Consider the following 15,785-nt stretch of genomic DNA (forward strand, 5'->3'; position numbering starts at 1 on the left):
GACTGAGTGGTTTAGAGGCTGAGCTCTGGTGCCAGACTACCTGGGCTCAAACCTGGGCGCCAACACATGCTCTCTGTGTGCCTCTCTCTCCTTTAGTTTCCACACCTGTAAAATGTGGATAATAATAGCTCAGACCTCGAGTGGCTATTTGAGAATTATGTGAGTAATACTTGTAAAGCTCTTAGGACAGGGCCCAGCATGTAGCAAACACTCTATAAATGTTAGCTATTATTAAGACAAGGGAACAAGAGGAAAGTCATAAATACCAGCCAACCACAGTATCAGGATCAGTTGCCAGAATGAGAACAGCACACACAAAACCTCGTACGGGAATGCTTATACCACGTTCATTCATAACAGCCCCAAACTAGAAAGAAACAATTGCGATGTCTCTTGACCTGTGGATGATTAAACAAACTGTGGTACATCCACACCATGGTGATTACCCAGCAATAAAACAAACAAACAAACAAACAATTGTGCAGCAAAGGAAACCGTCAGCAAAATGAAAAGGCAATCTAGTGAATGGGAGAAAATATTTGCAAATCATATATCTGTTAAGGGGTTAATACCCAAAAATAAATAAGAAAATCATACAACTCAATAGCAAAAAAAAAAAAAAAAAAATCGGATTAAAAAGTCGGCAGACGATCTGAATAGACATTTTCCCAGAGAAGACATACAGATGGCCAACAGGTCCATGTAAATGTCTTTACATCAATAATCATCAGGGAAATGCAAATCAAAATACAATGCGATATCACCTCATACCTGTTAGAATAGCTATTTTTTTTTAATATTTTTATTGATTTCAGAGAGGAAGGAAGAGGGAGAGAGAGATAGAAACATCCATGATGAGAGAGAATCATGGATCGGCTGCCTCCTGCAAGTCCCCCACTTGGGGATCAAGCCCACAACCCGGGCATGTGCCCCTGACCGGAATCGAACCTGGGACCCTTCAGTTCCCAGGCTGACACTCTACTCACTGAGCCAAACTGGCTAGGGCAGAATAGCTATTATTAAAAAAAAAAAGAAATAGCAAGTGTTGGTGAGGATGTGGAGAAAAGGGTACCCTTGTAATAGTGGACTTTTTGTCTAGTTTCTAATTTGGATACTTCAGCAATTAATATCTGTATCATTAGTTTTTGCCAAAAAGGCATTATTATGTTCATGTCTTGTACTTACATTCCTATTTTGCAGAATTTTATTAGGAATGGCTACTGATTTTCATAAAGTGTTTTTTTGGGGGCATCTGCTTGTATGATCCTATGGGTTCTCTCCCTTACTTTATTGATGTAGTGAATTATGTTCACAGAATTATTAAAAATAATAAATTTAATATCCATAAATTATATGAGGAAAAAGATGAATTCTTAAAGATCAAGAAATGATTCTATGGAAAGGTGAACAATATTTCTAGCTGGGAAAATTTAATATAAAAAGTCATTCTCAAATTATTTAGTAATTATTGTCCATTAGGGATTACCATGGATTTGAAGGAATAGAAGAGATTATTTTAAAGTTCATGTGGAAAATAAATGAGTGGCAAATGCCTATAAATTTACAATAATCAAAACTATGTAGTAAAGACAGACATATAGATTAATGGGTGTCAAGACCATTCAATGAAGAAGAGGCCGTCTTTTCAATAAATGGTGCTGGGAAAACTGGATATCCACATGCAAAAGAAGTTGATCCTTTTTTTAAAAATACCATATATAAAATTAACATAAAACAGATAAGATCTAAACATCAGAGCTAAAACAAGAACACTTTTGGGGGGAAAAAAAAACACAGTGGAAAATCTTCATGATATTGCATTTGGCGATGATTTCTTGAATATTGACATCAAAGATATGGATATGACATCAAAAATATGGGAACAAAAGAAAAATAGATAACTAGGACTATGTCAAAATTCAAATCTTCTGCGTATCAAAGGGCACTGTCAAAAGCCAACCTCAGTTCCTGCCCTGGTGGGTCTTTTAGTTTAGCGAGGCAGACTGTCTCCAAACAAGTGTGGCGCATGCTCTGAGAGGGATATTGTAGAACTGAACTACAGAGGGTGTAAAACTGCAAACTCCTCAGGGGAGACCCGCAGAGCAGTGCAGCCATGGGCAAGCTGGACAAGTTTTCTCTCTCAGCTTTGTGTTATAGTCCCTGGGGCCAGGCTTACGCAATTCGGGAAAAGATGCTTATGTAACTCTTTTGTAGTTGAAGATTCATTTTTCACTTCTCCTAAAAAAACAAAAACGGAGTAGTGGAAATGTTTATGAGATGGTGGTCATAGTGGTTTAGTTTTATTTATTTTCTGAGAATTTCAGGACATTTCCTATAACCAAGGACATTCTGCATATTATAAAACCCAGTCCAGTCATTACTGACTTAAAAACTTAAACTTGTTGGGAGCTAAATGCTAATAAAAATCAAAGTAATAGACAACCACAGAAAATGGGTACACTTAAAAGTGTTCCTCCATAATATCAGACCTGCTTTAAAAAGAAAAAGAAATATTCCAAAAATTCCCTTGTTGCAAGTTTAACTCATGTCTTTTTGAGCTCACCTTAGAACAGAACACTGCTGGTCACCTTCTGAGTCCTGCACCATCAAATGTTGGTTTGCTTTCTGGGCCATCCTCTTCGGCTGGATAATTCCAGATCCTTTCACTTTTCTGCTTTAAGACCCTATGGCAGCGGTTTTCAACCTGTGGGTCGCGACCCCTTTGGGGGTCGAACGACCCTTCACAGGGGTCGCCTAAGACCATCGGAAAACACATATATAATTACATATTGTTTTTGTGATTAATCACTGTGCTTTAATTATGTTCAATTTGTAACAATGAAAATACATCCTGCATATCAGATATTTACATGACGATTCATAACAGTAGCAAAATTACAGTTATGAAGTAGCAACGAAAATAATTTTATGGTTGGGGGTCACCACAACATGAGGAACTGTATTAAAGGGTCGAGGCATTAGGAAGGTTGAGAACCACTGCCCTATGGAATTTGGCTACCTGCCAGACCTCTGGAACCAAAACTGGCCCTATCAGAGCCTTAATCTAGAGACTTAAAAAGGAGTGAGACCAGAAACCAGCAGCCACCTCTGGCCACTTCTAAACAAGGATATAGCCAGTTCATTGCTGGCTGATTGATTTAAGTTCATATGATGAGGGCTCTAGTGGGGAAAAGGGAGGCACTTATGGGTTTTTGAGGAATTCCAGTAAGCCCATTGTCATCACACCGGAGCATCTGTTTTTTGTTCAAGTAAGCCGATGAATGGCCCCAAAATCACCTGGAATATGGGGCTTGGGCTGTGGGTGGCTATTAATTAAAGCCAAAAAAAAAAAAAAGAGTACTGATTTTTCAAGATCAAAAGTTGATATAAAGAGTTGGGTGCCTCTAACATACAAAATTCTTCTTTTTTAAAAAGATTAAAAAAATATATATTTCTAAAACTAATTTCAGAGAGGAAGGAAGAGAGAGATAGAAGCATCAATGATGAGAGAGAATCATTGATTAGCTGCCTCCTGCACGCTCCCCACTGGGGGATCGAGCCACAAGCTGGGCATGTGCCCTTGACAGGAATCGAACCTGGGACCCTTTAGTCCGCAGGTCGACGCTCAATCCACTGAGCAAAACGAGCTAGGGCCATGCAAAATTCTTGACTCCTCCCTTTCCAGGGTTTCATGATCTAATAAAATATTTTGTTTTTCAATAAGGTTAAAATGTCATGCATTGCTTTGGTTCAAATCAACTCAGGAAATTTAAGAAACAAAATCAATTTGGTTTCCATCTGAGTAAAAAAAAAAAAAATTGACATTCAAATTGTGTAGGGAGGGCTGCCCAAGTAGTGGTTTTAGGTTCCCTCCCAGTTTGATTCTCTAGACACTGCTTCCAGGTTAGACCACAGAATCAGAAGCGAAGCCCTGGAATTTAGTCTCACTCCCACAGTCGGTGGAATTTTTCTGCTGCTTAAGCGGTGGGCAAGAGCATGTTCTCATGAGAAAACTTGGTCCTCTGGAGTGAGAGACAGGCATAACTGTACGGTTCCTTTTTACCTACTGGGTTTGAAGACCCAGAGCTGCCACCACTAGCTGTGGGATCGGGTAAATCACTACCACCCACGCCTCGGTCTCTTACCTATAGTGTAAGCCGATAATGCCTGCCATGTGGGGATGCTCTGAGAAACTCGGTGTAGGCTGATTCACTACTAGTCTCATGTGGGGATTTCGATAAGGGTCCAAAATGGGCAGGAGAAATTCTGCCTCCGCGCTCAGGGGAAGTGTCTTGGAGGCCCCCCTAACGCCCCCATACCTGCCTCCCACACCACCCGGTCTTCCTTAAATCTGGGCTTCGGAGAGCCCCGATTTGGTCCACACTCTCAGGCGGACTCTGCGGGCCTGGGTGCCGCCCCCGGAAGGACGGAAGCCCCGAGTGACCTCATCCGCATGGCCGCCGGGAGCCGCTGGCAGGAAGAGGAAAAGTGTGGCACTGAAGGATCACTTCCGCTTCCGCTGGCGCTAGCGCTTTCATTTCTTCTGCTGCCGTGACTAAGATGGAAGCGGTTTGGGAGTCGCGGGCCGGACTTTGGGCTGGGGGTCCGGCCCCCGGGCAGTTTTATCGCATCCCGCCAACTCCCGGCTCCTTGGTGGACCCGGCGTCCGCGCTCCACGGGGGTCCGATCACGCGCACCCAGTAAGCTCGGGGCGCCCCAGCTTGCGCAGGGGTGGGTGTGGGCCTGTGGGCCGAGGGTTCCGAGGGAGCAGGGGAAGGCGAGGGGCAGCGAGGGGCACGGAGTCTTGGGGAATGAATGGGGCTCTGGGAAGTCGAAGGGGAACCCACCGCGCAGGGAGAGGACTCGGGCGCTCCCCCCGCGCCGCCCTGCAGACCCCCCACCCCCTCTGTCCCCAGGAGCCCCATGGTGACCGGGACCTCGGTCCTGGGCGTGAAATTTGACGGCGGAGTGGTGATTGCCGCAGACATGCTGGGTTCCTACGGCTCCTTGGCCCGTTTCCGCAACATCTCTCGCATTATGCGAGTCAATGACAGCACCATGCTGGGTGCTTCCGGAGACTACGCTGATTTCCAGTATGTGAAGCAGGTCCTCGGCCAGATGGTGTAAGTCATCTAGAGAACAGGGCGTAGTTCCCACGTGGGCAGGGGGGTCGCTGGTGTGTGCGCGCGTGTGTGTGTGTTTCATCTCCTTAAGAAGTTCTAAGGTGGAGGCACTCGAGGCAGAGGACGGGGAGAATTGTAGGGGATGGAAGATGGGGGGTGGAGATCCCGATTTTAATATTCTCACGCCCATTTCTTTTTTTAAGGATTGATGAGGAGTTGCTGGGAGACGGGCACAGCTATAGTCCTAGAGCTATTCATTCGTGGCTGACCAGGGCCATGTACAGCCGCCGCTCCAAGATGAACCCCCTGTGGAACACCATGGTCATTGGAGGCTATTCGGATGGAGAGAGGTTGATTTGAGTACAAATAACATTTGCTTGGCAACCTAACCTGCCGTGCCTGTGTAATGTGTTTATCTTTACCCCCTGAGTAACTCCTAGTTCTTAGACCCCATGGTCCCATACTTCAGCGAGGATGCAGAAACTTAAGATGAAATTAGTTCTTTGACGGATTGTGTCCTTTTAGCTTCCTCGGTTACGTGGACATGCTTGGCGTAGCCTATGAAGCCCCTTCACTGGCCACTGGTTATGGTGCATACTTGGCTCAGGTAAGTAGTGAGTGGAGAGGTGGGGGCAGAGGGGAAGAGAGCAGGCCGTGGGGGTTAGTGGTTGTGTGCTTGCTTTTACCTTATAATTCTGACATCAGGAACAGGCTAGGATCCCTATGGCTCGGCAGATGGTTCTCTTTGTAGTCTAGAGGCTGTAAGTGTGGCATTTGCATTCCACTGACAAGGCATGGTCAGGAGTCAGTAGACATGTGCAAAGAGAGGAACTCTAGAACTTCCCCTTCAGGTGGGTCTTAGCACAAGTAAACAGAGTACGTATTCTGGTGAGGCACTAGGTGGAATGTTACTTTTTCACTCATTTGTGCGTATTACACCATGGATTTGAGACGAACAGCCAGGTGGTCAGCCCCTGATATCTCCCATGTTTTTCCCTAATCTCCTTAGCCTCTGCTCCGAGAAGTTCTGGAGAAGCAGCCAGTGCTGAGCCAGACTGAGGCGCGAGACCTAGTGGAACGCTGCATGCGGGTGCTGTACTACCGGGATGCCCGTTCTTACAACCGGGTGAGGAGGGGAATGAATAATGAAGGTGAAGGGGATCTCATTGCCAGGTTCTCCATACTTGCAAATGCCAAGGGTTTCTGTGCTTTGAAGGGCAGTTTGTCCCATTTCTCTGTCTCCTATTTTCTTATTTGGGAAAGACTCTCTACTTGACCTCTGACCAGCCCCAGGCTTCTTTCTTGTGGGGGTGGGCATTTTCATTGAGAGCTCTGCTTTCTTTCAGTTTCAAATTGCCACGGTAACCGAAAAAGGTGTTGAAATAGAAGGACCACTTTCGGCAGAAACCAACTGGGATATTGCCCACATGATCAGGTGATTGAAACTAAAATTATAATGGAAAAAATAGGTGGTAGAAGAGTTGGGAGGCCCCGTGGCTTGCACTAAGCTGTGTGGTTTTTTTTTTTTCAGTCTTAACCCCAAATTCTCTGGGTGGCATGCATTTTGGTTCAATAGAACTGCTTTTAGGAATTGATTCCTTTCCCTATCACTTCACAAATTTATTAATGCTCTCTTCCTTTTTAGTGGCTTTGAATGAAATACAGACGTATTATCTAGAGCTGAAGTTGTATTCTCCTTCCAACTTTGAACTTGGCTGGTTCAGAGGTCGACTTTTCTTTTGTAAAATAAATCTTTTGAAACACTTGCTGAGTAGTTGTATTTTGTCTGACTACGTCACACCAAGAATGGGCCATTTCCTCCCTGATCTGAGAACCTTCTGGCTATTGGTTCTTCTAGCACAGCGGTTCTCAACCTGTGGGTCGCAACCCCTTTGGGGGTCGAACGACCCTTTCACAGGGGTCGCCTAAGACCATCGGAAAACACATATATAATTACATATTGTTTTTGTGATTAATCACTATGCTTTAATTATGTTCAATTTGTAACAATGAAATTGGGGGTCACCACAACATGAGGAACTGTATTAAAGGGTCGCGGCATTAGGAAGGTTGAGAACCACTGTTCTAGCAGCTGGAGTTCTCTGCATGACAATACAGAAGACCCACTGCTGTCTTCATTTGTGAAGGCAGCTTTGTGTAGAAGCCAGGCTTAATCCCTGTGGGATACCCTAATTGGCTTTTGTGTTTAATTTTTTTCTTCGACATTTCCACCCATGCACTAGATTCTAAAATACAGTTTCTGGTTAATGTTGGCTGCAAATGTAGTTTTAGTAAAAACACCATTTTAAAGATAAAATGGAGCATCTAGCGGAGCTGTTCTGTATAAGGCTACCCCCGAGCTGGAACTGACAGCCTCAATCCTCCCATTTAACTTCCATTTAGGAAATACTAAGTAATTTCAACACTGAACCTAAATGTCTATTGTTCGAACCTACTAATTTCTAGCATCGCCATAAAACTTACAAGTTTTGTGTGTTTATTAAAAGGCCCTAAGTGTAGCTGTGAGTCAAATCAGTTGGGGTAGCAACCAAATTCCATCCCCGGAATGGTGTTAAACTCTATTTAAAAATGAACACCTCCCAAATAAAAAACAAAAAATATAAAAATGAACACCCTAGGTAATTCTGAGGCATATCCTCTCTAAACCTCTTTTTGAGAAAGTAGTACAGACAGCAAACCCAAAAACGTACAGAAATTCAGTGAGGTGAGAAAGGAGGAAGAAATCAGAACACCTCTCTGTTGTATCATCCATGATTACAACAAACCAGTACATTAAAGCAAAAGAAAACCATGAGCTTTCAATTTGAATATTCTATAGTCTCAACACAGAAAGTAGGCAATAAATATTTTATTGATTAAACTGAATTATAAAAAAAACCTAATCTACTACACTAAAGCCATGCGGGCAGAATCCACAATAACTTCCTGGCCAAAACTCAGCTGACCCACTGTTGGTAATACGGTCTTAAAAAAATTGCCCCTCAAGGAAGTCATTCAGTGTGCAGAGACCAGGAGCCCAGCTCCACTACGTTTGGGCTGCTGTGGAGACTACCAAAAATGATTAGGTCGTTGTAGATTGAGTTGACCATAGTTCTTGATCTTTCTGAAAGGCAAAGGATTGACTCGAAAATCCATAACTCTGTCAAAATGGTATCAGGCAAAAAGCTGGGGAAGAGAAGCCTAGATGGATCCTCAGTTCAGTTTTTAGATGCTGGCCACGCTGTTTACGGGAGGGATCCCTCCAGATCACTATATTATAGCCTTCTGGGGGTTAAAAAACAAACAAAAAGTGGGGGTGAGGACAAACAGGGGTAACAAATGTCACACCTGTACCATCAGGCCCATCACATCTTGAGCATCTGCCAGTCTGAAACCTATTAGAATAGGGGCACCTAGGAAAAAAAACATTGTTTTATAAACTCATTTCCCTTCATTTTATTAATGTTCCACTTACGTACATTTTAAAGATGAACCATTTACAAGCCTGTGCAGGTTGCTGTCTTGGCTTTAGGAAGGAAACGTTGCTGAAAGACTTGGGGTGGACAGAATGGTGTAGCTGTGGGAAAGGTGGACCTGGATTTTTGTTCCTTTTCTCTGTTACAGTACATTTCAGTTTATAACCATGAGTACATACAACTTAAAAAAAAATCCCTCATGCAAACCGTAGAAAAATTTTTTCTTTCCTTGATGCTGGCAGTGAAAAATAAAGATTGAAGTCTTTTTCTCTGTGCACACCCCCATGTATTTCTTCTTCAGGTCAGATTCTTCACTAAGCATTAAGAGAAACAGGAGAAAGCAGGATTTCAGCAAGTGGTCTGTCTTTTCTTTTTAAAGTTCAACACTTAATTTCTTGCACAATTAGCTCCTGGCTGTAGGAATGTGGTCACTTGATCAGTCACTGTCCACTTAAGATGAAGTTCAACAAAGCAGGGACTGCCCCCAGAGGGCCTGCAGGATGAAGACCCCACACTGGGAATGGCTTCCACCCTAACTCTGTGATCACCTCAGTACCTCTTGCTGGCTAATGACATGTATGATCCTTTGTCCAGAGTGATGGTGTGAGAATGGGAAAAGGGGCCAAGGATCGCAAGTGCAAAGGATATTGGTTTTGTCATATTTTTGTTGGGAGGGTGGTGAGGAAAAAGATCTATTCATCATCCTGGATGATTAAAGGTGGTTTCATGCATTTTTAAAGCCACAATTTTATATCGAGTTGCTGTAGAAACCAACTTCTCTGGAGAGGGAAGGTAAGAAAGGAGAAGGAAGAGAGAGTTCAGTGGGATTTTTTTTCCATTTTCATTTTTATATAAAAGTGTTAAGACCACAATGAAAAAAGTTTATCCATATATATAATAAACCAGTTTGTGAGCTACAATTTTTCTTTCCCATCTTCAGAAATGTTCTCACATTGACAATGGTTGGATAGCATCATGCCCAGACATTGGCCACACAGTAAAACAAACCAGATGTACTATAATACAATTGAGGTAAAAGGGGAAACAAAAAAAATTAACATTCGTCCACAAAGGATTTTTTTTTCTTTTCTTGTTTTGTCAGAAAAATACCAAACACAGTGATTTAAATTTTTTCAAAAATTCACAAAAACCTGTTATCATCATAAATGAATGACCAATGGGCCAGCTCTTCGGCTCAGATGTGATTACTATTGGTTTTCCTAATAATCCACAAATCCACAGGGAAGTATAAGTCAACATCAGGGGGCAGTGGTGGCATAAAATTAAAAAATATAAACCAAATACCCCACCTGGTATACCCCCTTTCCCCTAAGCCCCTCTACCCTCCCTCACACTTTCCCACCCCCACTTCATACGCCCTCAAGACCCCAACACTCAAATCTCCATCAGATCTAGGTCAGCTTCTTCAAAGCCATAGAAGGACTCGGTCTCGCTTTCACCCTCAAAGAGCTGGTGAAGGCTTTCAGGCTCAGCTGTCTCTTCGGGAGATGACCTGGGTCGGGGGGTGGAAGCCGAGTGCTCCTCAGACTGCTCCCCGCTCAGCTTCAGTTGCTCCTCTAGGGAGGCAATTAGCTCCTCCTGCATGTCGGCATTTCTTGTAGGTGAGTTAATGTTGCCGTCAGGGCCAGGCAGAACACTAGCCACAAGGAAGGATCGCTGAACCAGCTCTGGACAGTCCCCAATGACAGCCAGTACCTCGGCCAGCCAGACCACCACCAGTTGCAGCAGGACATCAGAATCACACGCAGTATCTGCCATTTCCCGAGCCTGCTCCTTCCACTTTTTGTGCAGGAAGTTCTTGACTGTTCGTTTGATGCATACGTCTAATGGCTGGATTTTGGAGCTACAGCCTGCCGGGACCACTGCAGGCAAAGTGCTAGAGGCACTGAGCATGGCCAGCACCTCCTCGGACAGGTGAGTGCGATGACAGTCCATCACGAGCATGCCTTTGCTGCGCTGGCAAGCGGTGTGCTTCTGCCACACTCGGGTTGACCACAGCTCCATGATCTCATCATCACTGTAGCCACTTTCCTTTGCCTCTAGCAATATAGAGTCTGGCACATTAGCGGGCCGGTCCATTTGTCCTCGGTAGAAAACCAGGGTGGGGAGGACAGTGCCATCGGCCAGAATGGCCAGCACCACATCACACCAAGGTTCCCCTGTGCCCACTGTCTGCAGGGCGTTCTCCTTTCGGTCATCACTGCTCAATACCTCTGTATCCAGAAACAAGGAGATCTCATCAATGGCCACAATCATAGACAAGGGTAAGTCCTGGTTGTGAATCTGCCGTTGTACAAATTCAATGAAGAGTCCTGCATTCTCTGCTACTTCCTTAGGCAGGGTGTGGGCCACGGCACGCCGGGCATGGGGAGTCAAGTGGTGCCGCAGCATGAAACGCACAGCCCACTCGTAAGAGATCTTAAACCCCCCCTCCAAAGAACGCCCTATTTTGGTGGCCTTCTGGAACAAGGTCTCCTCATTGACCGGAAGCTGTTGCTCTCGCTGGGTCAGCACCCACTCAGCCAGTTTCTCTTCTGCCTCAAAGCTCAAATATTTGCCTTCCAGATTCTCCCACTGGGATGCCTGGAAGCGCCGAAGCCAACGGCGGATGCGTCGCTGCGGGTTCCGGAAGTGTTCGGCTGCCTGTTCAGTATTACAGCATAGGGCAAACAGTACTACTCGAAGCTTCTTCACAGACAGCTGTTCCTTCTTGCCAATCCCACTGCTACTCCCACCCCCTGAGGCTGGCTCAGGTTCCTGGGTGACTGGGCTCCCTTCATCCTGGTCATCAACATTCAGACATTCAGCCTCCTCTGTAGCCAAGGGTGGGAGGGCTAATGGCTGGGGGTGCGTGGGGGTTGGTGGTGGGGTTGCAGTTGAAGCTGGTGATGGGAGTGCCTGGGCCATGGGTGTTGACAGCTCTTCAGGCTCCGCTGGGGTGGGCTCGGCAGATTTCACAGTGGAAGCTTTATTAGAGGGTAAGGAAGGAGGAGGGTACATATTCTTCACGTTCCGGTCATTCACCCGGTCACGAGTCTGGCTGTGCCTAAAGAGTTCGAAAAGAGAGTAAGAAAAACCTCAGTAAAACCAGGAATACAAAATAACAGTAGTAATAATAATAAAAACCAAACACACTGAAAAACAGAAATTGAACCATGAAGTGAGTTTCCTTTACCTTGAGTGAGACATCCAAGAGAGTGCTATGGAAAAGGAGACAATTAAAAAAAGTTAATTCAGTGAAGAAAAAAGCCTCCTAAGACAGTGTCTTGGGATTTCAATCAAAAAGGCAAATCGACTGCCTACTCAAGTCTTATATAAACTTCCGGTTAGGATGCTTCCAATTTGTGGAGTAGGCCAAAACAATGAATGGGGTAGGGATGCTCCTCATTCATGTAACATCACCTGTATCACTATCTTTTTTTTTTTGTCCTGCTAACCCCATCTCTCCTACTTACCTCGTGGCAGAATGCTGCTGGATCTGTGAGAGGGATTGAATACCAAATGCTTGGCCATGGCATCTCCCACAAAGGTAACAAAGGTACAAGAAGTGCAGTACAGCCTGATTCCGCTGAGAAAGAGCCAAGAGTACAGAAGTCAAATACAGCAGTGAACTACAGAGTTAGGCCTCGAGGCTTAATAAAGGAGTGTCCTTTCTTCTCTCTCTCAAATTAATTCACATACCCACCCATCCCAAAACAGCTAAGAGGATCTAATGTACCGGTAAAAATGTCAAAATTCAGACACCATCAGTAAGTTTTTCCTTACCTCACAGAATTTTTAAATAAAGCCAAATACTTGGAGCTCTTCCGTGGAACATGATTGCTGAGAAAGACAAAAAGTGGTATGAGTTACAGGGTTCTGCTGGTTAAACAGAGATCACCAGCCACTGACAATGACCCAACAAAAGAGATGCCTCTTGCCCTGGCCAGGTCACTCAGTCAACTGGAGCATCATCCCGGTAGGGGTGCAACTGATATTTCTCTCACATCGATGTTTCTCCCTTTTTAAAACAAACAAACAAAAAAAACAACCAAAAAAACCCTCCAACCATTCTAACCTCAAATAGTGGCAGTTTTCCTATGGGGAAGAGGGGATTAGGATTAGGGTCTATGAAAATGCACATAGTGATCGAGAGGGCCTGGGGCTAGACCCAGAGCTGCAATTCTAACAAGCTTCCATGTGGTGCTGCTGGTCCTTGAACCACAATTTGAGTAGAAGGTTCCACAAAATCAGAGCACAGCCCATTAAAGTCAAATGAATAAGGGCTGGCCTCTCACTCTGCTCCGAGAGATAGACAAACAGCTCTAAGAACTGAAGGAAAAAACATACTATCAACAGGGGAGGGAATAAAGAGAGTTCTGTGAATCTGAACTCCCAGACAGAAACAGTGGTTTAATCGTGACTTACTTGATCATGTGATTGGCATAAGCTCGAGAACAGCAGGTGCTATAGCGACACAGAGAGCAGTGAACATATGTAGGAAAATGGTTTGGGAAATCTGGGATCTCAAAGCTGCACTCCAGACATGTCTGCCGGCCCATGACACTCCTGTCAAGAAACAAGGAAGATGATCATTAACTGCCCCTGGGCACCCACATTGTAAGGACTGTAGACAACAGACCCTACTAAAGGCTACCAGGTCACACTGGGTGAGGAATAGCCGTGCCCCCCGCCCAGGCCTCTAGAGGGAGGCACTGACATTTTCCTAACAGCTCTCTTCTGGATGTTGCGCTGGACGGGGGGATAAAGGAAGACTGGCAGAGGGTCCGTGGATGAGGTCAGTGGTCCTGCCTCCTGCAAGGTGCTGGGAGGTGCGTCACTGGAGACAGGAAGAGTTCGTGGCTGCCCTCGGGAAGCCCGGATTGTCACCTGTGGGCCAAGGGGAGGAACAATTAGACATCAGATACTGAAACTCTCTATTCCTCTCCTGAATCTGCAAAGGAAATGTTGACAGTCCCTTTACCTTGGTGCCTGGTTTCAAACCTTCCAGCTGCTTGGGTTTACGGAAGGTTTTATGGTGCTGAAGCTTGTGTTCAATTTTGTCCTTGGCAAAGAGAAACTGCAGCCGGCATTTGTTGCAGTGATAAACATTCCTCTTCTGAAGGGAAAAAAAGGAAACTCTTTGAACACTTCCCAGTGACTTTTCTTCCCTGAGAAGGTAGATCAGTGCCAACCATACCATTCTTCACATCTTCCTGCGGATGCACAACAGGCACAGCCTGCCACTGAGAATCATCACCGCCCATTCTCCCAAAGAAAGGTGGACTCAAAGCAGGACTAGGTCCTCAAACCATCTCTTCCTGACTTGCTTTAATAATCTGGGTGAGTGGCTCAAGCTTGACTTGTCCCTACTTTATATTTGCAATGTGGACAGTGCTACCTACTTCTGGACATTGTCATTTCTTTCTTTATTATTTATTTCAGAGAGGAAGGAAGAAGGAGAGAGAAACATCAATGATGAGAGAGAATCATCAATCAGCTGCCTCCCGCACACCCCCTACTGGGGCTCGAGCCCACAACCCAGGCATGTGCCCTGGCTGGGAATCCAACCGGGAACCTATTGGGGTTCATGGGTAAATGCTCAACCACTGAACCACACTGGCTGAGCTCCTTAAAAAAGAAAAGAAAATGTACATGTTAAAAAAAAATCATACTTTTTATTCTATAAGATTGTTTTCAACTCTGATCCTTAGTCCCTGTCCACAAAAACTTACCAGCTTCTTGGGTTTCTTTCATGGACAACCATGTTACACACACATACCTCTCCAACACCACCTCCCCGTTTTTCCTTTCTTTGACAACAACGATAGTACTTTTCCACACCTTGCTCTTTTTCCTCTTAACACATCAATCTGTACAGATATGCCTCCCTGTGAGACAGACCAGTGTGAGGATTCGACTGCTGTGTAGGGAAGTCCTTTGGCGACATGATCCAAGTCTATGATTTTCTTCCCTAGGATAGGAGGCTGTGTGACGTCAGCTGAGCTACCAGTGATAATCTCCATGCTGCCGCTTGAAAATACACTTGTGGTGGATTGTCAGCAGTCACTGCTGTGCAAATGAATGTATGGGTCTAACAAGGTATTTACAAGTGAGAGTGTTGGCATGTTTGTACACATGTGTGAACATTAAGCACAGCAGTCCAGGACTTAAAACCTCTTTGATAGCTTCTCAATGACTTATTTTCATGTTGAAATTCCTTTTCATGGCTTACCAGATTCTCTATAACCTATCTGTTCCCTACTGCCAACCTCTGTCCTTACACTTCACACTGAACTTCTTTCAGTTCCCTGAACCTCCACACTTTGGCTCTGTGCCTCTGAGCCCACTGTTCAATTCCACTTCCCCTGCTCATCCTTCCTCAGCCTTCAGGTCTTGCACACCCTTCTCCTAGAAGCTTACTAGACTTTCAGAATAGGTACATGCTTTTCTGTGTTCTGTATCTCCTCTAACACGATATTTTTCATGCTTTATTGTACTGTTTAGTTATCTTGTTTGCCAGTAAACTGCTTAACACCTAAGCCCGGTGCAATGTAGACAAATGAAATTCAAAAAACTTACAAACACATATACATTCTTTTCTATCAAAATTATTTGTCTAGCTCAGCTCGGGCCCTAGCATCCATACATTTTAAAAATAAGAATTTGGCAATTGCTTGGTGCCAGGTACCTGGTGCCTCATGTAATGCTGTTGGAATGCGTTGCCATTTTTGAAGACCTTCAGGCAGTACGGGCACAGCAGATGCCGAGTATCCTCATGAATCATCCGAAAATGGACATCTACCTCAGAGTAGAGTGAGGAGCGATACTGACACACCTGCGTCACACAAGAGGGAAAGTAAGCTAAGAATGAAGCAAACGACTGGGGCCTCAAAAGAGAGGTAGCAACAAAAACGTTAAAATATGAAAATAAAATTCCTTAAATGTATAGATCAAATCATATTTCCGACTTTGTGATAAATTCAGCGGTGAATTAAGATAAAAATGAGGAAGGCCAGGAAAGTCTGAGAACAATTCGTGTTCTTTGACTAAGAGGAGCAAAGTCTTCTCTGATAGTCTCCAAAGGGCAAGTTCAGTACCAGACACTCACTTAGTACATGTGTATGTTCCTTTATGTTTTTCTCCTGCATGAAGAATCCTGAAAACAGAACCTGTGTTTACTATT

At 44.6% G+C, this 15,785-nt stretch overlaps 2 protein-coding genes and 1 long non-coding RNA gene across 7 annotated transcripts in view; 1 reads left to right on the top strand and 2 right to left on the bottom strand.

Annotated features, from left to right (window-relative positions):
- Positions 1-1,696: 1,696 nt before the first annotated feature.
- LOC102239049 lies at positions 1,697-4,425 on the bottom strand. The gene is made up of 3 exons (XR_314407.2): positions 4,146-4,425; positions 2,564-2,754; positions 1,697-2,238 (listed from the first exon to the last, which is right to left on the bottom strand). It is a non-coding gene; the product is annotated as an uncharacterized LOC102239049 (long non-coding RNA).
- A 79-nt stretch (positions 4,426-4,504) lies between these two features.
- Positions 4,505-6,889, top strand: PSMB4 (proteasome subunit beta 4). Its single transcript, XM_005880600.2, has 7 exons — positions 4,505-4,700; positions 4,917-5,123; positions 5,327-5,473; positions 5,649-5,730; positions 6,133-6,249; positions 6,470-6,558; positions 6,769-6,889. The coding sequence occupies exons 1-7, from the start codon at positions 4,561-4,563 to the stop codon at positions 6,779-6,781; spliced, it is 795 nt and encodes a 264-aa protein (XP_005880662.1). The 5' UTR covers positions 4,505-4,560; the 3' UTR covers positions 6,782-6,889.
- A 1,670-nt stretch (positions 6,890-8,559) lies between these two features.
- Positions 8,560-15,785, bottom strand: part of POGZ (pogo transposable element with ZNF domain) — a 28,983-nt gene continuing 21,757 nt past the window's right edge. For all 5 annotated transcript variants that reach the window (XM_005880605.2, XM_005880603.2, XM_005880604.2 and 2 more), the window contains 8 exons: positions 15,291-15,437; positions 13,584-13,718; positions 13,320-13,489; positions 13,028-13,168; positions 12,386-12,442; positions 12,076-12,188; positions 11,796-11,820; positions 8,560-11,666 (listed from right to left, as the gene is read on the bottom strand). In XM_005880605.2, the coding sequence (XP_005880667.1) occupies positions 9,995-11,666; positions 11,796-11,820; positions 12,076-12,188; positions 12,386-12,442; positions 13,028-13,168; positions 13,320-13,489; positions 13,584-13,718; positions 15,291-15,437 (2,460 nt within the window). In that variant the 3' untranslated portion in view covers positions 8,560-9,994. The remainder of the gene's footprint in view (positions 11,667-11,795; positions 11,821-12,075; positions 12,189-12,385; positions 12,443-13,027; positions 13,169-13,319; positions 13,490-13,583; positions 13,719-15,290; positions 15,438-15,785) is intronic.

The sequence above is a fragment of the Myotis brandtii genome, unplaced genomic scaffold (assembly GCF_000412655.1).
Source record: "Myotis brandtii unplaced genomic scaffold, ASM41265v1 scaffold643, whole genome shotgun sequence".
Taxonomy (NCBI): Eukaryota; Metazoa; Chordata; class Mammalia; order Chiroptera; family Vespertilionidae; genus Myotis; species Myotis brandtii.

Excerpts from the sequence above, each read along its gene's own strand:
- PSMB4 (XM_005880600.2), top strand. The coding sequence starts at position 4,561 with ATGGAAGCGGTTTGGGAGTCGCGGGCCGGACTTTGGGCTGGGGGTCCG. Across the intron at positions 5,474-5,648 it reads GGCTATTCGGATGGAGAGAG|CTTCCTCGGTTACGTGGACA; the intron begins GTTGATTTGAGT and ends GTGTCCTTTTAG. Across the intron at positions 6,250-6,469 it reads ATGCCCGTTCTTACAACCGG|TTTCAAATTGCCACGGTAAC; the intron begins GTGAGGAGGGGA and ends GCTTTCTTTCAG.